The sequence below is a fragment of the Barbus barbus genome, assembly GCF_936440315.1.
Source record: "Barbus barbus genome assembly, chromosome: 31".
Lineage (NCBI taxonomy): Eukaryota > Metazoa > Chordata > Actinopteri > Cypriniformes > Cyprinidae > Barbus > Barbus barbus.
In genome coordinates, this window is record NC_136759.1 from 20482866 (window position 1) to 20504828 (window position 21963).

Sequence of the window (21963 nt, forward strand, 5' to 3'; positions counted from 1 at the left end):
TACCATTTAACCATTTTAGCCAACCATTTTATGTTTCTATTATTCCTGGAATACAGTTGTTTTATTCACAAACATTAAAAAATATATAAAGACATAATAATAATAATAACCACCAGTATTTTTGTATTTCTTTCAAGTAATATATATATGACTAATTTAAGTCACATATTTTTTTTTTTTGTGACTTTTATTTGTTGGAAAATATGAGACTCCTGTAGTTTACCCACAAAACAAAAACAAAATAGCAACTTGAGATAACAGATAAATAAAAAGGGAATTTATTACAGGGACATCTTGGACCCCACAATTGTAATATCTGGGTGCAGTTTTTGCCCTGCGTCATATTTAATATCTGACCTTGCTCCCGAGATGTGCGAGACCAACCTCTGAGCAATAAAATGTTTTTGCGGGCAGTGCAACAAACTTACAACAGTAAAGTAGGGAAGATAAAACACAGAAGGCAGCAGTAAATGCAAAATAACGAAAATAGAACTGACTGAACTGAATTATACAATCATACACCAATACTGAATCAGATAGGGGCAGGAAGAAAGAATCCCATGCTCACAGACACAGGCTATAACAGGACACACTGAAGGTTTTATGATCTCCACAGATGTGATTAGTCTAAAAGACAACCCCCCCCCCCCTCCCCTCAACAACACAATCTCCCGCCCTCCCTTATTTCTCTCCGTCTTTCTCTCTCTCCCTCTCACTCATCCCGTGCCTCTGCAGTGGCTCATTCTTTCCTGCGCCGGCTACAGACAAACACCGCCCCCCTCCACCCCTCCTTTGGCCACTCATCCCAGCATGCGGAACCTATTCAGGGGTAAGACCGACAGTCTCTTCCCCAGACTGAATGAATGCAGCGTTTCCTGCGTCTACAACCGTGCTGAGTGAGACAGAATATCAGTGAGACACTGCCAGCAACTGAGAGCCACGGATCTGAAGATCAAGCAACGGATCAGGTGCTGCCTCCGTATTTCTCGCTCTCTAGTTCCCTCTCCCTCCCTCACCGGGACATACCGCAAAGGAGGATCGAGGACAGGAGACACTCCGCAAGACTTCCCCAGCTGAAAGTCTGATTTCGTGTCGGGTCCCGTGTGGCCCCTCAAGCCCTACAGTATCCCACTGAAGACAAACAACGGAGGACTTGTCCAGGAACAGATAGACAGGCACAAGTGGGCAGACGATCTGGCATGGAGTTGCAAGACAGAAGATCATTCCTGCACAGGTGTGCACGGTCCGGCGATGCAGTCCATGCCGGTCTAGTCGTCACACTTCTGATTGGTAAGTCTCTTGCAATCATTCCTCAACATTGTCCCCTTTTCTATCTGTTTACTCCTGAGCCCACCGTCCTACGCTTGCCTAGTGGGGCGGCTGCCAAAATGCTGCAGTTTTTGCATGGCTTGCACAAGTCGAGAGGACCAAACAAACCGGGTTATACTTGTTGCTGTTTGTGGAGGTTGATTTGTTGAAAGATCTCAGGTTTCCATGTCTCAAGAGGATACAGTCTGGGAGGACTAGGTTCCTTCTCTTACCTCTGGTGGAACAAGAGGGATAGAGGGTGAAAAAAAATTGTAAAGTATCAATACATGGTACATATCAAGGATGCACGATCATGTTGGCATTAGACATTTTAAATTAGCCGATATTGATGGTGATCATTTGTCACACTAGGTCTGTCAAAGGTCGTACTAAACATCTTAACCTCCAACGCAGTAAATCCATCTCACTACGTGAATAAAATACTTTGCTTTCTTCTTTGGTGACTTTACTTTTTCTTCTCAATTGTCCTTCCATCCGTGTCCATTGTATTCGTTAAAAAAATGGGAAAGAACCAAGTAGAGTTTAAGGGGGAATGCATCCTTTCCAAAATAGCGTCCAATCGATAATGGTTTTTCAATGACGGATTCTTGAACTTTTACACAAGATTCCCCAATTCCTGAACATTTTGGTTACTTCCATGAAAGACCTCCATTTTGACTATTTTCTGCACATACTTTTTACATCAAAATCTGATGATCTCACTGTAAAAAGCATTCACTTTACCTCAGCTGCAGGATGTTTAGAGCGTCTTTATGATGTATTGCGCTGTGCGAGTCTTGAATCACACTCACTGCACAACAGTATGCTGAGCTCACTGAATTCCGCCACTGAATTACATTAATTCTTTTTGAGCAGGTGGGCCCGGTTGTTCCACGCAAGCCCCCCTCCCCGTTCCCTTTACTGCCTGTGAAGGTGAATTAGAGGCCATTAAACTAGATCATTTTCACTCTCTCCTTCATAGCATGAACTCAGATGGTTAATATGCATCCTCTGCAGAGTTCCCAGTGGACTCGGGCAGGTATGATGTATTATTATATGTCTGCGGCATATCCGTCAGGTTATGAGAAGGTGCACAACTTAGGGTCGAATCATCATTCTGGCAAACGACACAGTTTTGCTGGTGGTTTGATTACAATTTTTCCTGTCGGTGTGCCTGCAATTGATAGAATGTGAGGTTAACTGCAATATAAACAACCCTCATTCATATATTATCAGAGTTCATCAGATCTGTCAGCGTCCGTGCCTGTACGACAAAAAAAAGCTGTCATTTAAAGCCTATAGTGTTTAACCCAGAATACCTATGAAACCAAAGAATTGATACTTCATCAGTACAAGTGAAAGAAGAAGATTTACTCACTTGTCAGGGTGAAACAAATCAGCTTTGACAATAATTATGCGTTGACACTTTTGGGTGACAAGGGAATATGCAGAGGCCTAGAAGATCTTGAAAGACAGAGACGCTAAATGGTGAAAGTGGCTCTTAAAATGGTTCTGGTCCCAAACAAGCTTACAAGACAGCTTTCTAATTGTACCAAATTGACATTGCTTGTATTCACTAATATTTCTAATTAAATAACATGTCAATACAGTTTGTCCTGTGCAATCTGTAGGCAAATTAACAAGTGGATAAAAACAGGGCTCTATAAATAGTCCAAGAGCACACGTGTGTAATGTCATGGCATGCAGAGTGTGTGAAGAGCAGTTGTGGCATCTCCGCTACCGTCACTAGTCCCTCACACCTTAAAATGATTAGGACAAACATGATTAGGAGCTCACGTCAGGACCCCTGAGCAGAACCTTTATCATCACTGAAAATTAGCAATATGACAGTATAGGACCCACCTGATTGCAAGGAAAGTATCTTATTTATTGGTAGTTGCTGCAGTGTTGCCAACTTCGCAACAGCTGTTAGATTTAGTGACCTTTCATACCCCTTTTAGTATATTTCTCAAATCTAGAAGTTTTCTCGACAAGCCTTAGTTTATTTCCTTGGAAGAGAATATAATACAAAGGGTGTGCTGTGAAATTAAGAAATGTATGAGATAAAAAACAAATCAGGCAATGTTGTGGTTATAAAAATAGGATTTTAGCCGTGCATAAATGCAGCTTGGAAATGGCTTGGAATTAACAGTCTAAATGGGTTGCATTTCAATCACTATTTCATACTCATTCCAGAAAGAGAAAAAATATGTAAATGAGAACAGCTTTTTTGGAGATTTGGATTAACATACAACATGACACAATCTAGCATCATTTAACCACTTTTCACGCAGACTTGTCTATACTTTCCATTGAAAGTAGTTGGCAACATTGGTTGCAGTCGATTTTTGAACTTTTTACTTATGCTCACAGTCTTGTGTGGACATTATCTACACTTTTTTTTCTGGATTTTCATAGCAGCAATTTCCAATTTAAAATGACCATTTAAACATTTAAAGACCATTTAACATTTAAAGATTTTAATCACAAATAGTATAAAGAACAGAATACATAGTACTTAAAAGTATATAGAAATAAAAGGGACACATTGTAATCAAAGTTTACAGAGTTTACATCAAAAATATAGGGTATAAAGTCCATAAATCGGTGTTCTTTGGAATGCGAGATTTCTTATTTAGTCAAAAAACTCATCAGAAAACTTGTTGTATAAAAAAGTTGTATTTAAAGTAAGGTAAAGCCATGTGAGAATAAAGGTTTTTATTTTATTTTATTTGATTTGATTTATTAATATATTTTTTACTATATTTTCCAATGACTTGGCTTTTTTTTTTTTTTTTTAATACAGCATCCACCAACAGTAACTAACTGCCAAAGGTAATCAGCTAAACCATGCCATGCTTGCAATACTAATGCTGTGTGAAAAGGTTTGTGATAACCAATCGGATATACACTCACCTAAAGGATTATTGGGAACACCTGTTCAATTTCTCATTAATGCAATTATCTACTCAACCAATCACATGGCAGTTGCTTCAATGCATTTAGGGGTGTGGTCCTGGTCAAGACAATCTCCTGAACTCCAAACTGAATGTCAGAATGGGAAAGAAAGGTGATTTAAGCAATTTTGAGCGTGGCATGGTTGTTGGTGCCAGACGGGCCGGTCTGAGTATTTCACAATCTGCTCAATTACTGGGATTTTCACGCACAACCATTTCTAGGGTTTACAAAGAATGGTGTGAAAAGGGAAAAACATCCAGTATGCGGCAGTCCTGTGGGCGAAAATGCCTTGTTGATGCTAGAGGTCAGAGGAGAATGGGCCGACTGATTCAAGCTGATAGAAGAGCAACTTTGACTGAAATAACCACTCGTTACAACCGAGGTATGCAGCAAAGCATTTGTGAAGCCACAACACGCACAACCTTGAGGCGGATGGGCTACAACAGCAGAAGACCCCACCGGGTACCACTCATCTCCACTACAAATAGGAAAAAGAGGCTACAATTTGCACGAGCTCACCAAAATTGGACGGTTGAAGACTGGAAAAATGTTGCCTGGTCTGATGAGTCTCGATTTCTGTTGAGACATTCAGATGGTAGAGTCAGAATTTGGCGTAAACAGAATGAGAACATGGATCCATCATGCCTTGTTACCACTGTGCAGGCTGGTGGTGGTGGTGTAATGGTGTGGGGGATGTTTTCTTGGCACACTTTAGGCCCCTTAGTGCCAATTGGGCATCGTTTAAATGCCACGGCCTACCTGAGCATTGTTTCTGACCATGTCCATCCCTTTATGACCACCATGTACCCATCCTCTGATGGCTACTTCCAGCAGGATAATGCACCATGTCACAAAGCTCGAATCATTTCAAATTGGTTTCTTAAACATGACAATTTCACTGTACTAAAATGGCCCCCACAGTCACCAGATCTCAACCCAATAGAGCATCTTTGGGATGTGGTGGAATGGGAGCTTCGTGCCCTGGATGTGCATCCCACAAATCTCCATCAACTGCAAGATGCTAGCCTATCAATATGGGCCAACATTTCTAAAGAATGCTTTCAGCACCTTGTTGAATCAATACCACATAGAATTAAGGCAGTTCTGAAGGCGAAAGGGGGTCAAACACAGTATTAGTATGGTGTTCCTAATAATCCTTTAGGTGAGTGTACATTTGTAAATTTTCTCCATTAAGAATGACCCAGCTGTACTTGTATGATTAGAAAATAGCAACCATATGGCCACCAAGTGGGCTGACTGGCCTTAAAGGGACTTTGGTTTAGTCCAGCAATAAGATTCAAAAGCTCTTAAGTATGTTTATGAAATGCTGATGTCACAGGCTGTTCTAAGCCAGACATGGAGTCTTGTTACAGAGAGTAGATATAGTTATACATCACTCTTCTTTCTTTCTGTCAGTCAACTTCTCTTTCTTTCTCCCTCCACTCCCCATTTGTCTTGTTAAGTAGCAATATGAACCTCATACCACTGCACATTAGTGTTTGTGGTATGCATTATGGGTATTGATTCTGTCCCCGGGGGTGGAAGGTGAAGTATAGAAATATTTGAACGCTCAAGTTACATCTAACATGTTTTTTTATGTGATTTTTATTATTATTTCCATTTTTATTTCTGGAAGCCTACAACTTAAGTACTTTCATATATTAAACTGATGTGATGTTTGGTATCTTATGACAGTTTTTGAAATGTTTGAATATCTGTCAAGCGCACAGCACACGCATATAAATCAATCTGGCTTTAATTAAAATTATCACTATCAAATGTAAACAAACATTCATTTTAAATAAGCTTTCTTTTTTTTTTTTTTTAAGTGGGTCTCCTGCTATGTCCCTTCATATATTTTTCAAGATATAACACAGTTTGACCTTTTAGCATCTCCATAAGAGCATAGCTCACTAATATAACACATATAAGATAAAATGACACAAAATCTGCTCACAACTGTTACATTATTTGCCTGCAATGAGGAACTTTAACATATAGTCAAGGGAATGGCTAATCAGGGATAGAGATAATGAGATATGATAGCTGGCTGAAAATTGATGGCCTGAATAAAGGAAAGAGAAAGATGCTTATGAGGGGCAGAGCGATGGGAGAAAGGGGGGTTGTTTGCTTTAATTAGTTTTGTTCTCTGGAGTGATACTCAGTGGAATAGTGGGTGTAGATTTATGGGGAAGATCTGATTATTACATGAATCAGATCTGACACACTATTGTCATTCTCTTTTAAACTTTACATTTCTAATTTTATAATGCATAAGATTTTACTTTATTTGATGTGGGGTTTTTTTTCTTCTTTCTTTACTTTTTTGGTAGAATCTAAAGTTATTTTGAACTTCTTCTAGACTTTTAACAACCACTTATTTATTTAATTAATTAAATATTTTAATAAAACATTTTTAATGATCAAAATGTACAATTATACACTATGCTAATAAAGTCTGAACCACTGTTGTTTTAGGGTTATTAATATACTATTTTAGTACTTTAAATTGTTTATATATTTTTGTGTTTCATTTTAGTTTCAGTAATTTTGTTGTTTACTTCTTATTTGTTTCATTTATTTAACGTTCTTTCTTTAACTTTTTTCCTATAATTCCCAAAATAAGATAAAATGAGTCCAATTTTGAAATACAATTATTTAATAAATCCTATCAGTGTAATAGTAGATACTAAAAACTTTATTACTTCAATATAATTTGGTCATGGACATAGCAATACATGCTTTTCAAAAAGTTTTCCATTGAAATCTCTTATTTATGGTTTCAGAGTTTATCGTTTGGCAAACCTGAGCACAGTTTGAGACACAAAAATACTACTGTGACACACGTGAGATTACTGAGGTCTCAGGAGAGCAATCGTGGAAGCAGAATAATAATCTAGAATAAGAATGTATTTAGATAAAACATCTAATTTATCAATTGTCTTTCCAATGGGAATATACACAACTAATGGACTGCCCATCCATCCAAAAAAGAAAAAAACTTAAACAAGCTGGAACATCTGTTTGCAAGTCATTCATCAATAAATATTCAAATGACTTGACAAAGTGGCTTGTGGTAAAATGATCAGAACGATGAGCTCCCATCTCAGCGCAATGCTGCAGTCGGTACATTAAAAGAGAAAGGACTGAGGCATTACTGTAAGCCGTAGCTCCTCCCTCTTCTGTAGACTGCACTCAGAGTCTCTCAGGGGGAATTAGGGCCAATGGAAAGAAATGGGGTGAAGGGAGGTACAGAGAGAAGAAGGGATGGAGAACGAGTGTGTTTGTATGCCAGAAAGAAGAAAGACCAGCAGCAATGGTAATCTTCCCTTAAAATAAATCATACATTCATTTAATCATGTCAGTGTATAATGTCAGAAAAATCAGTATTAAAAAAAATAAATAAAAAATCATTAATTTAAGAGATGAATCCAAGACTGCAGAAACTTGTATATATACATGCACAAACACACACACACACACACACACACACACACAATTATTAGAAAAGCTAGTGTTAGTTTTTTTATTTTTTTTTTTATTTTAAATAATAGAATTAGAATAGAATACACACACATTTATTTTATGTTTATTTAATTTTATTTGGTCAGTCAGTTTAATTATTCTTAAAATAATTAAGCTGTATCTGAACTGGTTTTTAAGCTAAAGTGAGTGGGATTTATTTATTTATTTTTATTTAGACTATATAAAGTATGAGTCACTATATAATTTGTGTGTAATTTAATAAATTATGTTTGTATTATTGTAGCATCACGTGTTTGCCATTTTGTGTTCAGGTGGGTTGTCATATTAACATTTAATAATAATCCCAATATACAAGCACCAAAATAATACCATCTCATTAGACATAATATAATATAATTGGATGGATGGATGGATAGATAGAGGATGTAATGTGTAATGGCTTTGGAGAAAGTGGGGTACTTTTAAGTGGAAGAAAACCACCACTCAAAATTCCAGACAGTTTAAAGACTTGGCATGAAAAACTAAATGGTAGATCAGATTGTTTGCCACGTGCTGACCTCACCAGAAGGTAAAAGTGAACTCAAGCTGAAATAGTCCCTGTAGCAAGAAAGATGTTTGAGTTGAGATGATGAATTATTTACTGACATCCAGCTTTGCAACTAAAGGGAGAGGCTGGTCAGATGGCAGATATCACTATATTAAAATAATTTGAATTTATTAGCATTTAAGAGGCATTATTTCATTATTTGGTATTTTATGAAAATACACTGTGTTTTCTGTAATACCTTTCTTGAAGCATGTGAGTTTTTATCAACCTTGACTGTCACTGCAGCACATGTTGGTCTCTATGGGACATCTATTCCACGGTCAAAGAGCATAGTTTTTTTAACTGCCTTCTGTTACCACCCAAACTCACCCTGTCAGAAGGCAAAGGAGAGGAAGAGTAAATTTACATATTTTTTAATATTTTATGATACTTTACAGCATCACTATTAATTAGATTTTTGTCACTTTAAGTCAATTATTGACCAATAACCAACAATTCAGTATTCAGAATAAATACATTTTCTAGAACAATAAAAATGAATCGGCAGAATTTTTAATCGATTAATCGAAATATTAGTTAGCACACTTATTGCCTGTTCACACCTATAACCATAAACATAACAATAACATTGTATAGCATTCAAAAATCAAGACACAATAATAATCTGCTGCTTTAAATACTCATACTCTTTAGGCCTACTGATCAGCTGTCAGTGTTTTATCATTCACCAGCTGGAAAAAAATTATTCTAAAAAGTAATGAGAATTCTCATAGAATTAGAACGATTAAAACTTTATATCATCCTTGGCGTAAATGCTTCTTAACTGTGCGCACATTCAGGACATGACCTAGAGATGTCATAAATTCACTTTTAGGATGTAGAATTATTAACCAAATTAAGTATAATGTTTAAGATAATGCAACTGTCACATGTGTGTCACAATCCGAGACCTAGAACAGCAGTGTAAGCGGCGTTCCTTCTTCCCATTTTGTTTTCCCCGTTTTTTAAAAGTTTTTCTTTACCTGTTTTCCTCCTCCCCGCGGCATGGAAGTTGTCAATCTGTTCTCCGCCCTGGCCCGCCGAGAGCTCCCACTGGTGGAGTATGCGCGGGAGTTCTGCTGGCTCGCTGTGTTTATGGCTCTCGATGACGCAATGCTCAACTCACTGTTCTGGATCGGGGCCAATTATCATCGCCCAGAACCAGCCCGCCGTCCAGCCTGTCAGCCCATCCCCAGTCAAGCCTGAGTCCCCTAATCTGCTATGGCTGCCCTTCTTCCCTGCTCCGCTATGGCCTCCCGAGTCCCCTGATCCGCCATTGGACACCCTCCCTCCCTGCTCTGCCATGGCCGCCTAAGCTTCCTGCTCTGCCGTGGGTCCCGGAACTGGCACCGCCCTGGAGGCCTTCCGTACTGGAACCATGTCCCTTGAGGTCTCCAGAGCACCCAAACTCCCTCCCCATTAGATGTTGTATGGTGCGGGATGCGCCCTCCGGGAGTACTGACACTTTGTTTCCGTTTAGTTCCTGTTTGTCCTTTTATGGTCTTTTTCCTGTCCTCATTATTAGTTAATCATCGTTCATCCTGTTCACCTGTTATGTTTCATTTTCCCTTTTGTCTCCACTCCATTTAATCCCTGTGTTCTCTTGTGTTTCTTTTTCTCGGATTTAGGTTGTTTTGAATGGTCCAAGTGTGTTGATGTTCATTAAAAGTATCTCTTTGTTTATTCCTTCTTTGTGCGTGTTTACTACAACCACGACCGCGTGACAGCAACACGTATCAACTAAGAGTCCAGACTTTTTTCTAACTAGCAACAGTGACCATGAACTCTCTCAATCTGCACTGGTGTTGATAATGCCATCATGGCACATAGAATGGCATGTCACCCATGCCAAATGGTCAGAGTGAATATACAGGGTGCCTCGATCCACTTTATAAATGAAATAGAACTCCAAGGACAGCTGAGGCCAACTGCCGGCAGACTAAGGCAATAAATAACTCTGGCCACCAAGAATTTACTGTTTAACAACAGAGAGACAGAGAGGGAGGTACTGTATTCCTTAAAATGAGGTTGGCTTTTAATTAAATTCCACAGCGACTGAATGAAAACATTGTATTAATAATTAAGTTGAGGATTTTATTCAAACACAATGGCAGTGAAAATTATGAAATGGAATGGAGACTGTGGGGATGAAGGCTAGAGTTTAATTAAAACAGCTTGTAGATCAGGTGCATCAAGTTTTATGATGGGCACACACAACTAATCTGCTGATTTAGTCATAATTTCTTTCTCTGAGGTTTCTAATGTTGGTATTCATCGTAAGTCTGCTAAATTAATGAAATTAAATTAAATATGCAGAGCAAGGAACAGCACAGTTTGTCAGACTTTCCCCAAATGAGAATTCCATATTTTGGTGTTTAGCAATAATAACATCCCTATAGCTTCCTCACCATTGGGTGGGTAGTTTTGTTGAGGCGTGAATGTGAGCTGATCCACACTGCTGAAGGTGTGCAATGAGAGGTCTTGTTCAGCACTTGTTCCACGATTGCTTTGGTTAGATTAATTACCAAAACCACTGGGCTGTTAAGTCATTAATTTTTTTCTATAACAGAGTGATGAAAAGCAATAAAATGATTTGCCGGATTGCAGAGAAACAGACATGCATTTGCGTTTCTCTTTCTTCTGCTTTTTCTCACAACAGAATGTTTGCAAACACTTCATTTTAATAAGTACCAAAACAGATAAATGTATTTTCTCAATTTCACATTGTCTGCACTAATAATAATAGTAAACTTTAATAATTTATGTTGTGTAAACTATGTTGGTCTAACAGAATACAAATGCACAGAAAGATGCTGTGGTCATTAATGTTGTTTGAGGAATTTCCAAGAGTGAAATCCAGCCATTTCACTAGAAATCTTTGCAATCTGGAATTCTGCATGACAGCGAAATATTTCCCTACAAAGATTTCACTGCAGGTTATCAAACATTTCAAAATAGGAGAGTATAGGAGAGAAAAGAACAGGAGAATGTCAGTTGTTGATCTGATAGCATCTTTTGTGCATCAGTTATGCGTGCAGGATGTGTGTATGTCAATGTGACGAAAGGCTCAGAAATGAAGCTTTGAGAGTGGCCTCGTCGATGAATAAGTGGACCATAATGGCTGGTCTTCCATCTATGAGAGAAGCTACAAGGATCAATATCCAGAAAGCAGTAGACAAGAGGCAGACATATGACCTTGGTGAAGAGACTGTTATATCTTCCTTGAACCCTGGATCTTAACAACTGGTGTCATCTATAGTGCTGTACAAAGCTATTTGAGCTGGTTGCCTTAAGTTCAACTATGTCTCAAAACTTATATGCACAATTACAGAAAAACAAACATTTTAGAGAAATTGTCACACCACAGAAAACTGCTGAAATTTCAAGTCAACTACACTTACAAAAAGTAAGAACGTCACAGAACATCTTGTTGTATGCGCTGTGAAATTAAACACTGAGATGGATGCATTTATAAATAGTACTTCCTGCAATGGCTCTCAGACACATGCTACAAATACCAGAGCTGGGGTCAGAAAACAACTCTGCATGACATACTGAATGGCTCTTTTTGTCATATTTTGGCAATGTAACATGTTTGTGAACTGTAATGCTTCATGTTGGCAGATTAGCACATAGGGTAAGAGACAAATAGCCTATGGCAAGTTTATATTTAATATTTATATTTAATATTTAAAATGTATTAGTACCTTTTTTCATGCTATAGTACTTATTTTTTAGATGCTAGTCTTTAGATCTATTGGATCAGCTACTTGTACTTATTAATTACCTACTAGTGCTTATTCTTTAGGTACTAGTATCCTTTTCAACTATTTCAACTTTCAATTTTGAAATACAGATTCAGAAATAGACTACAGGAGAAATAAATTCAAATATATGTCAACTGTTTTGTTAATCAGACTGTGAACATTCAATTCAAATATTTCATATTTGAATTATTATATTTCTTGCCAAATGTTCTAGATTGTATTGTATGAGTGACCTCTGGTGGCAGGATGATGGCACTATAGCTGTAATCTGAATTCATAATTTTTTATTCATATACTGGTTGGCAGTTCTCATATTGTTTGTTCTTTAGCATCGTACATATAATTCACCACTAGGTACTATATATATATATATATATATATATATATAAATAATTGAATATATATTTACAGTAATAACAACAAATTATATTTTATTATATGATATTATTAATATCATGTTTTTAAATAATGGTTTCATTCTAAACATGGTGATTATCTCTGATTCTCACGGAACACAGAGAACACCGTGGAAAGACGAGGTCTGGGTCCAAATGCAGGTAAGAATCTCTTCAATACGAAACAAAAAGGTCATCAAGGCAAAACAAAACAGATTCAGGAACGGGATACATAAAACGACAACACAGTGCATGTATCCCCCGAGATGAACAAACACTACAACAATTAATTCAACCAGGTAGAGTGGTGAGAGAGAGGAGAATATATAGTCTGTGGCAATGGGGAACAGCTGAGGGTGTAATAATGAGTGTCAGGTGAATGGAATCTGGAGAATTGAGTCTGGGAAGATGGGAGATGGCAGCCTCTTGTGGTGAGAGGGAGAAGCGCAGGACCCGGACTCATGACACTAATGTGACACCCAACATAATTTATGATATTTACCATCTGAATCTAACCATGTCATGTCAACAAATGGAAAAGTCAGCGATCTATTAATTATCATGTTCATTGCTGTGCGCCTTTAGCCCCAACAGCAGGGGCGCTTTTTACCTCAAATACCATACATTTACATATTCTTTCGTTATTTAAAACTTGTTGCTTTAATTATATTAAACAAAACTGAAAATCATAAAGACATTTGTCTCAAAATATATGCATTAATGTTAGCTATTCTAATTTGCTACTTAAATCTACAACATTTAAAAAAAACATAATATAATAGATCAAGTAAGTAATAATATATAAATACATAATATATTAGATTAAGAAATAAGCACAGAATCAACTTTGATGGCGTCAAAGATCAGATAAATATACATGTGCATCTTGAAAAGCAGATGTTTTGGAAAGTGCTAAGCCATGTTTTTGTGCCATCTGGTGTAGATGAAAATAATATCAAAGGCGCCTTTTACCCCGGGGCGCCTTTAGCCCCCGTTGTACCCTATGTCAAAAATGCTCTCTTTATGTTTGCTGGAATCTAATTGTGAGGTTTTCTGTGTCTGCAGAATAGGCTGGTCACACACTCAAGTCTTGTTTTGAGAATGTTTCTGTCAGTTCTTTGGTAAAATTCATTGTGTATGTCATAAATGCTCTCTTTATGTTTGCTGGAGTCTAACTGTGGGGTTTTCAGGGTCTACAGAATAGGCTGGTTATTCACTCAAGTCTTGTTTTGAGAATGTTTTTGTCAGTTCTTTGGTAAAAGAGTACAAAAAAGGTTGAGCAATGCAACGAATGGTTTTTGGGTGTTTATTATATATAAGACAAGGATTACAGTGAACTGAATCTGAAAAAAAATAAACATTCGTATTAACAATTATGTAAAAACAAATGTAATACAGCCCCCAGCTTTGGTACTATTTACACAAGCAACTGTTACATTTTCAAAACTCTTAGTACTAATATCACAATCAAAATTGCAACTTTTTCAAAAACCATCCTTTGAAGACATCCTCAATTGTAAAGCTGTGTGTTTTGTGAACATACAGCAGGATACAAGGGAGAGCAACTGATCAGAGATGTATCAGAAGAAGGGTAATAGATGGCATTACATTATGCCATGCAATACTGTATGTAGAGGCATTACCGTGGTAGAGACTGCACCTTACTATAACTCAGCTTTCATCTGAAAAGTCCAGCTACAATACAGTATAGATTCAGTCATAGTGAGGACGGCACAGTGAGGACATTTACTGCATTGACAGTAATCTCCGATCTTGCACAAAACCTTATGCCCATGTGATACCTTCATCACACCTTTTGATAACACACTGGAGTAATACTGCCACAAACATTATGGATTTTATGTGAGGTGATGTATCTTGCATTGTTTGCTCTTGCATGAACTGATTGAAGTACTAAATTGAAAGAAGATCATACTGTTCTGTTGATTACATCAAATGTTCTCAATATATATTACAATAATCGGTAACACTTTAGAATAGGGAACGCTTATTAACTATTAACTACGACTTTTCCCTCAATAAACTCCTAATTTCCTGCTTATTAATAGTTAGTAAGATAGTTGTAAAGTTTAGGTATTGCGTAGGATTAGGGATGTAAAATAAGGTCATGTAGAATAAGGCATTATATGTGCTTAATTACTACTAATAAATGGCTAATATTCTATTAATATGCACGCTAATTAGCAACTAGTTAAGAGACTCTAAAATAAAGTGTTATAATAGTAATCTTATCTTTTGAAACAATGATTTGTACTAAGAGTTTTGAAAATGTACACCTTACATGTGGAAATAGTACCAAAGTCAATAAAAAAAAAACACTGTAATATATATCATAGTAATATTATATCTTTTTTAAATAAAATAAATATAAAAGTTTATATATAATCTTTAAAAGTGTTTAATGTTTTTGAAAGAGTCTCACAGAGGCTGCAATTATTTGATCAGAATATATATATATATAAAGGTAAAAACTGTAAAATATTTAGAAATAGTTTGATAATGATGTCAAAGCTTCATTTTTTTTTTACCATCGTTAGTCTCAGTGCCACATGATCCTTCAGAAGTAATTTTAATATGCTGATTTTCTTAGAAACAATTCTTATTATTACTAATACTGAATACAATTGTGCTTGTACTATAAGAGTTTTTTTTTTTTGGGAAACTGTAATAAAGTTTATTTTTTAGGATACTTTAATGAATAGAAACCATATTACACAGGATATTCGGGTATTGCTTGCTCACTGTATTGTGGATACTGAGTATTTGATTATTATTCAATTGACAATTTATAATGCTTTATAATGTACACACAAATACCTATGTATTACAAACCATACTGATGTCTTTCAATCACTGTTTATTGTTCCTTTTTAAGATAAAAAGTCTTAGCTGTCTTGATAATTGGTGCTCATCTCTTCCATTTCTCTCAGGAGTGTGGTACGCTCAGGCACTGGAGGTGAATACAGGGAAGGTCAATTTTATAGAAGTGATGAATGGAAGTTCAGTGCTCTTACCCTGCACTTACGCCAGCTGCATTGGCATTAAAAACCTTTACTTCAACTGGCAGTTCAAAGACAATGGGACATTGGTTAAGGTGAGACATTCAACTGTTTCTCAAGCACACTTATTTGGATGCAGTTCATGCAAAAAAGGGTGTGGATTAATTGTGCAAATACTATCTAGTGACAGTATCTTTTCCCTCAGCTCTGTGAGGCCATCATCCCAGCCGAAGGAGTAGAACCAAATGTGAAAATCTATCATGAGCGGGTGGAGTTTGTCGGCTCTAGCAAACAGAATAACATCTCCATCTTGCTGCATAACGTCACCTTCGAGGACCAGGGAGAGTACATCTGCTTCGCCCGCAACCCCAAGGAGAAGGAACGCAACCATAGTGCAAGTTTCATTCTTTTTGTGGTGGACGAATGTGAGTCTCCACTCTCCATTTTACAAAAGACCTCATTTTAAACAATAGTGTGTTTCTTCCCATTATAACATGTACAGTATACTCACCCAGATCAACTCAACGTGTGTTTGTCTCCACAGTGAAAGAGGTGGACAACACACTGACCCTTATCATTGTGTCCGTGCTCGGCGGAGTCATAGGTCTGCTCATTCTCATCATGGTGGTGAAAGCTGTAGTCCTCGCCGTTCTAAAAAAGGTCCAGGAGAAGAAGTAAGTCCGTTTTATCCTGAGCAAAAACTCTACAGTAATGAAACCGTAGAGTTGAAACAAATGAACAAATTTTAACCTGCCCTTGTTTTTTAATTAGATGCTTGGTAGATATTTAGCTACTAGATACTATAATTGGTCTCTTGGAAACATGACATTTTGACGGATGGATAGAGACAGACAGACAGACAGACAGACAGACAGACAGACAGACAGACAGACAGATAGATAGATAGATAGATAGATAGATAGATAGATAGATAGATAGATAGATAGATAGATAGATAGATAGATAGATAGATGGTCTATCTAGGACTTGACTCGGACTTGACAAGGTTGTCTCGGACCCAACACTACAAACCAACAGACAGATATAGGCTATAGCACATTTTTATTTATAATGGGCGGTGGTTTGCCACAGCAGGGAGAAATATGCTGAGTCATCCTCCGTTCTGTTCTTTGTAAATGGTGGCATGTGTGCTGCACACTAACAGAAGCGACCCACTAGGGTCCAGTGCTTGTCTGGTGACTTTGACAGTTATAAAACCCTGTGAGACCAGAACAAATGTCAATAAATATCATTCTGTCATTTTGAGTAAATGTCAATAACAAGGCATTCTGGGTAATGGTAAATGGTAAATTGAAAGTTTTCTTAAAAAACAAGGTGCATTTTTGCAAACTTGGCCCATAGGTTTTAAACTACATTTTTAAAATGTTTCCTTTTTTTCTTTCATTTTTTTTTTTCATGGCCACTCATATTTGTAAATGTCTGTCTTTTTTCCCTTTTCTTATAGTAAAGAGTGCCTTGTGAGTTCTTCAGGGAATGACAATACAGAAAACGGCCTCCCGGGATCCAAAGCAGACAGCAAACCGACACCAAAGGCATGAAAAGAGCATGTGTGTGTACATATATGAGCATATGTATACATGCATATATAATCATAACAGAATGAAAGAAAGTTATACCAATGGACAGTTTTATTCTCTTTATCTTATGAAAAAAAAGCCACTTATAAATATGTGGAAATATATATTTTAGTTTGTGCTTGAGGAAAAATACAAAGTGCTGCAAGCTGGATCACACACCCTTTGCTGGCCTGAAACGGCATAACAAAATTATCAGAAAGCAGATGATAGGAGACTTCAGTGTGCTTGCATTCTGTTCTTGTCTGTGAGACACAGCACACACACACTGCCTTCTTCACAAACTGCCATATCCTTTCAATGCTCGACAGCACAAGACCCACATAACGAAATGTTTGAGATAAACTTCCAGTGCAACTTTACACATCTTCACACTGCATTCCAAACGATCCCGAGGTGGAATCTCTCACAAGGTGAGAAGTCAGTAACAAAGCAAACACCGAAACGGAAACGCCTTTCTGGAAAATACTAAACAACTTACACATTAAAAACCAAGGGTGCCTCTTCAAATTGGAATATGTTTACCACCAATTCAAGCAGCTAACCTAGTCTGATTATTAACCACTCCCACTAATTTTAAGTGATTTTGAGGTCATAAATGCAGGATGCGAGTGCACTTGAAGGCCAGAAACACACTCTACGCAATAACACCCCTTGTGGCAATGCTGATATTATAACACATACATTCTGACATACTTTGTGTGTGAAAATAAGGTTGTGTAGAGAGTTTTTCATGGCTAAAGCATTGTTTAAAAGGAAGTAAAATATAAAAGGACTTACCAGAAATGCAGATAAGGTGTGTATATCCAGCATCCAGCCCAGCACGGTTTATTCTGCTTATTTCTTTTTCATTTTTTTCTGCTTTAGATAAAACACAGGTGCCTGTAAACGCTTCAAGCTCCACATGCTTCTTGGGAGCCTTCAAATGCTCTATAAATGAGTTAATTAAACAATGCTAACATAAAAAAGCCAAAAAAAAAAAAAAAGCCAAAAAAAAAATCACTAGAAAATAAACATTAAAATATAAAGACAATCCCTAGAAACCAACTCCCTGTAGAAAATGAACGATCTTCTGATGCTGCTTTCAATAACTTTTCCTAATGCATGTGAACGATTTTATACAGTACATCTAGTGTACTATGTATCCATTTCTCAGAATCGTGTTCTCCTGTCTCTTCTCACATGACTGATCAATCTGTGCTTGTCGTATACAACATCACAGTTCATCTTGTACGTATCCAACATACAGGCATGAAGGGCCACTGTAGTTAACTGGTAAAGCTTATCATGGCATCCAAACTTCACAGGACACAATATTGTTGCTAACTGCTAATGTTGACATTTGGCATCTGGCAACTAGCAAGCTAGCAACTTCAGTGTATTAAACTGCACCGATCCTCACAGATGCTGTGCAATGTTTTCATATCATCGTACAAAGACACAAGACTTCTGTGACAAATTATAATAAATAGTAATACCTCACATGCCTCTCAATGGCTAATTACAGGGCACGTGTAACTAGCATTAGCATAAACCTCTCAAATCTTCTCATAGATCAGATTAGCTTGAAGCTAATTCAAGAAAACACATGAATGGTGGAAAATACTAGTGGGATTTTGTTTGTTAGACGTTCTGGAGCTGCAAAGCGAACTCTTTGTTTATCAAAGCAAACCAACTTTCCAAATCTTTCAGTAGTTCCTCTTCAGGAACTCGAGCTGCGTCAGGAGACGCTTTGGGGAACGCCTTCAGCGTGACCGGCTCTGAATACCAATGAAATCTGTCCAATGGATGGGAGGGATGTCATGGGCGAGGTGACGTAATGACCAGCTGGTATAAAAGCACATGCGGTGAAATGGGCGTCAGCTTTCTGTCATTCAGCTAGCGCTCTGTGTTTCTGTCAGTCTTATTTACTGTTGTCTGTCTTTAGCTATGTCTAAGAAGAGCCAGTTTAAGGCTAGGAATATGGGAGAAGCGCAATACGAGCTGTGTGTTCCTCCCTGCAAATGTTTTGTGTGCGGGAGATACACACAGCTTGTGTGTGTTTGGCGTTCCCTGCGGCGCTGAGGTGGAGCGGGGACGGCGCTCGTGGGGTTCGCATCGGGATCTGATGGAGAGATCGGAGACGAGCGAGTCTCTGTCTCCATCCTCACCTGTCAGATCCCATGACCACTCTTCGAGATCGGAAGCCCTTGCGGATACTTCCCCTCGGCCAGCGGTATCAGCGTTTCTCGTGTCTTCCTCTGAGGAGGTTGACATGGGAAGCGTCGAGCATGTTGCACCCACTCTGTCACCCTAATATGAGGAGCTTGTGGAGTGTCTTGTCGAAACGGCAGAGAGGGTTATATGAGCGTTTTCTGCGGTATCAGACTCACCTCCACATCGGAGCCTGCCTTTTTTCCCCGACCTCCACACTGAGATGTCGAGGTCGTAGGGAAAACATTTCGGCCCACCTCTTCGTCCCCTCATTCGATTACTACGGTAATGTGATGGGGACGAGTGAGCGCAGTTACAGAGCGATGCCGCGTGTGGAACAAACGCTTGTTCATCTTCCCCTGTTCATCTTCCCCCTTGTATATCTGTCCCCTGACGCTGCGTCATCTCTGAAGGCAAGGGGTACAAGCAGGTGAACTCAGCAAAACCGCTGATTTGTATCTCCACACTGCCAGGGAGACCGTCAAGGCGATTTTTCGGTTCGGGAGGCAGGTGGCGGTGTTCCAGCGGTTTCTCCCTCGCCGCTCTCTAGCTCACGGGGCTGCTGGGCGAGAGCAGCCCCTGCCGCGTGTTGGCTCCTCGTATAGGCAAGCTCACCTATAAGATAAGACAGCGATAAAAAGGCACGTATGTCTCCTGCTCGGATCGAGTCAATCCTCACGAAAGTCAGGAGGGGGAAAGAAAGCCAGTCACTCACTGTCAAGCAGTTTCAGATACTGCTGGGTCTGGTGGCAGCTGCGTCCAACGTAATACCTATTGGCCTGCTGTACATGAGATCCCTACAGTGGTGGCTCAAGACCAAGGGGTTCTCCCCGAGGGGAAACCGGCTTTGCATGATCAAGGTCATGCGGCGATGCCTACGTGCCTTAGACATGTGGAGACAACCTTGGCTCTTGTCCCAGGGCCCGGTGCTGGGAGCTCTGTGTCGCTGCGTACGCTAGCAACGGACGCATCCTTCACCGGTTGGGGAGCGGTCATGAGTTGCCACCCTGCCCACAGTCTGTGGAGGGGTCATCATCTCGCTTGGCACGTGCTCAGGCTCGAGATGCTGGCCGTGTTTCAGGCTCTGAAATACTTTCTCCCAGACCTAAGAGGTTGCCATGTGTTAGTTCGCACTGACAACACATCGGTGGTCTCTTATATCAACCACCAAGAAGGTCTGCAGTTCGCACCCCTGTACAGGTTGGCACACCAGATCCTTGTGTGGGCTATGAGGCCGAGCTGGCATTGCTCCCCTCAACTTTGAGGGTCACCTTTGAGCATGCCGCTCCCTTCTGAACGTCTGAGTTCCCTCTCATGCTGAGAGTTAAGTTCTCCGCTCTCCAGAGCTCTGCCTTGGTAGAGCTCGCATTGCTCCCCTCACTATAGAGCAGTGCTTCTCAAAGTCCGGACTCCGGTCCGGATCCGGACCCGGAGGGAATTCAATCCGGACCCGCTTCTATTTCATATTTCAAGAACACTAATTATATTTCCTACTTTGATAAACGCACGTTAAACTTGTAAATCATTTGTTTATTATTCTTATTTTTTTATGTCTTTTGGAGAAGGTCCGAAATTGCAGGCGAGATATTGAAACTTTTCCTTCGTGACATTTGTTGTCATCATGACATCCAGTGAGCGTATGACGTTTGACGTAATCGGGCGACATTTCACAGCTAATATTTAAATTTTTTTGTTTTGTTTTGCTATCACTTATATTATGGCAATTTGTCTTATAGCAGTGCCCAGTGTATACATTTATTTGTGGCGGCTTGTCACAATATCAAAACTGACCGCTACAAATAGATTTTCCAAAAGGCTTATACTTCGTTGAATAAACTGAGCACTGCGCGTTTCAAAAATAAAATGCTGCGTGGGTGTTTTTATATGAATGTATCTTTTAAAAGACCCGTCCGTTTTCTTCAGAAAAGCTTTGATGTCAATTTTCATTTGGTCTTTCCTGTAATGGCTGATAAAGTAGCGCTTATTTGATTACAGTCGTTACCGGGGAAACAGCTATATATCACGCTCCAACAGCGCCTCCTGCTGGCAGAGAATCAACTTGCATTTGCTAGTCTGCGGGAAACACTGGTGTCCGTCAGCAAACATAAACAAAAAAGCATGCTTCAGAACTGTTTTGAGAAGGTGCTTAAGTTTTGAGCCATGTATTATTACTATGAATTAGGCTACTACTACTACTATTACTATCTTGTGCCCTGCAATAACCATTTACGCAAACTCTATTTTGATATAAAGGGAAAAAAAGAGAAAATCGGCCCAAAAAAATCAGCATCATATATCGGCCATAGGCTGCCCTGATTTCTAAATATCAGGATTGGCCAGAGAAAAAACATTATAGGTCGACTTCTACTGCTCACACTTAAATTAATTGTTTTGCCACTTTTGCACTTGTTATTAAAGTATTTTGAATGCAAAGGGAACCTTTTTTTTTTTTAAATGAGTGTTTATTTGTTATATGTTATGTATGTTTATTAAAAACTCGTTTTGTAATAACCAATTGTTCCGGACCTTTGACACCGATGAAAATTCAGATTTGGACCTTTGAATGTAGACTTTGAGAACCCCTGCTATAGAGGGTCACCTATGAGCATGCTGCTCCCTCCCGGCTCTCCTGTTGGTCGAGCTGGCATTGTTCGT

The 21963-nt window shown here is 38.7% G+C and overlaps 1 protein-coding gene across 1 annotated transcript; it reads left to right on the top strand.

The window, feature by feature from the left end:
- Positions 1–714: 714 nt before the first annotated feature.
- Positions 715–18086, top strand: LOC306850913 (sodium channel regulatory subunit beta-4-like). Its single transcript, XM_079386876.1, has 5 exons — positions 715–1290; positions 15452–15615; positions 15726–15945; positions 16065–16194; positions 16986–18086. The coding sequence occupies exons 1-5, from the start codon at positions 1200–1202 to the stop codon at positions 17077–17079; spliced, it is 699 nt and encodes a 232-aa protein (XP_079243002.1). The 5' UTR covers positions 715–1199; the 3' UTR covers positions 17080–18086.
- Positions 18087–21963: the final 3877 nt, after the last annotated feature.

Excerpts from the sequence above, each read along its gene's own strand:
- LOC306850913 (XM_079386876.1), top strand. The coding sequence starts at position 1,200 with ATGGAGTTGCAAGACAGAAGATCATTCCTGCACAGGTGTGCACGGTCC. Across the intron at positions 1,291-15,451 it reads AGTCGTCACACTTCTGATTG|GAGTGTGGTACGCTCAGGCA; the intron begins GTAAGTCTCTTG and ends CATTTCTCTCAG. Across the intron at positions 15,616-15,725 it reads ACAATGGGACATTGGTTAAG|CTCTGTGAGGCCATCATCCC; the intron begins GTGAGACATTCA and ends CTTTTCCCTCAG.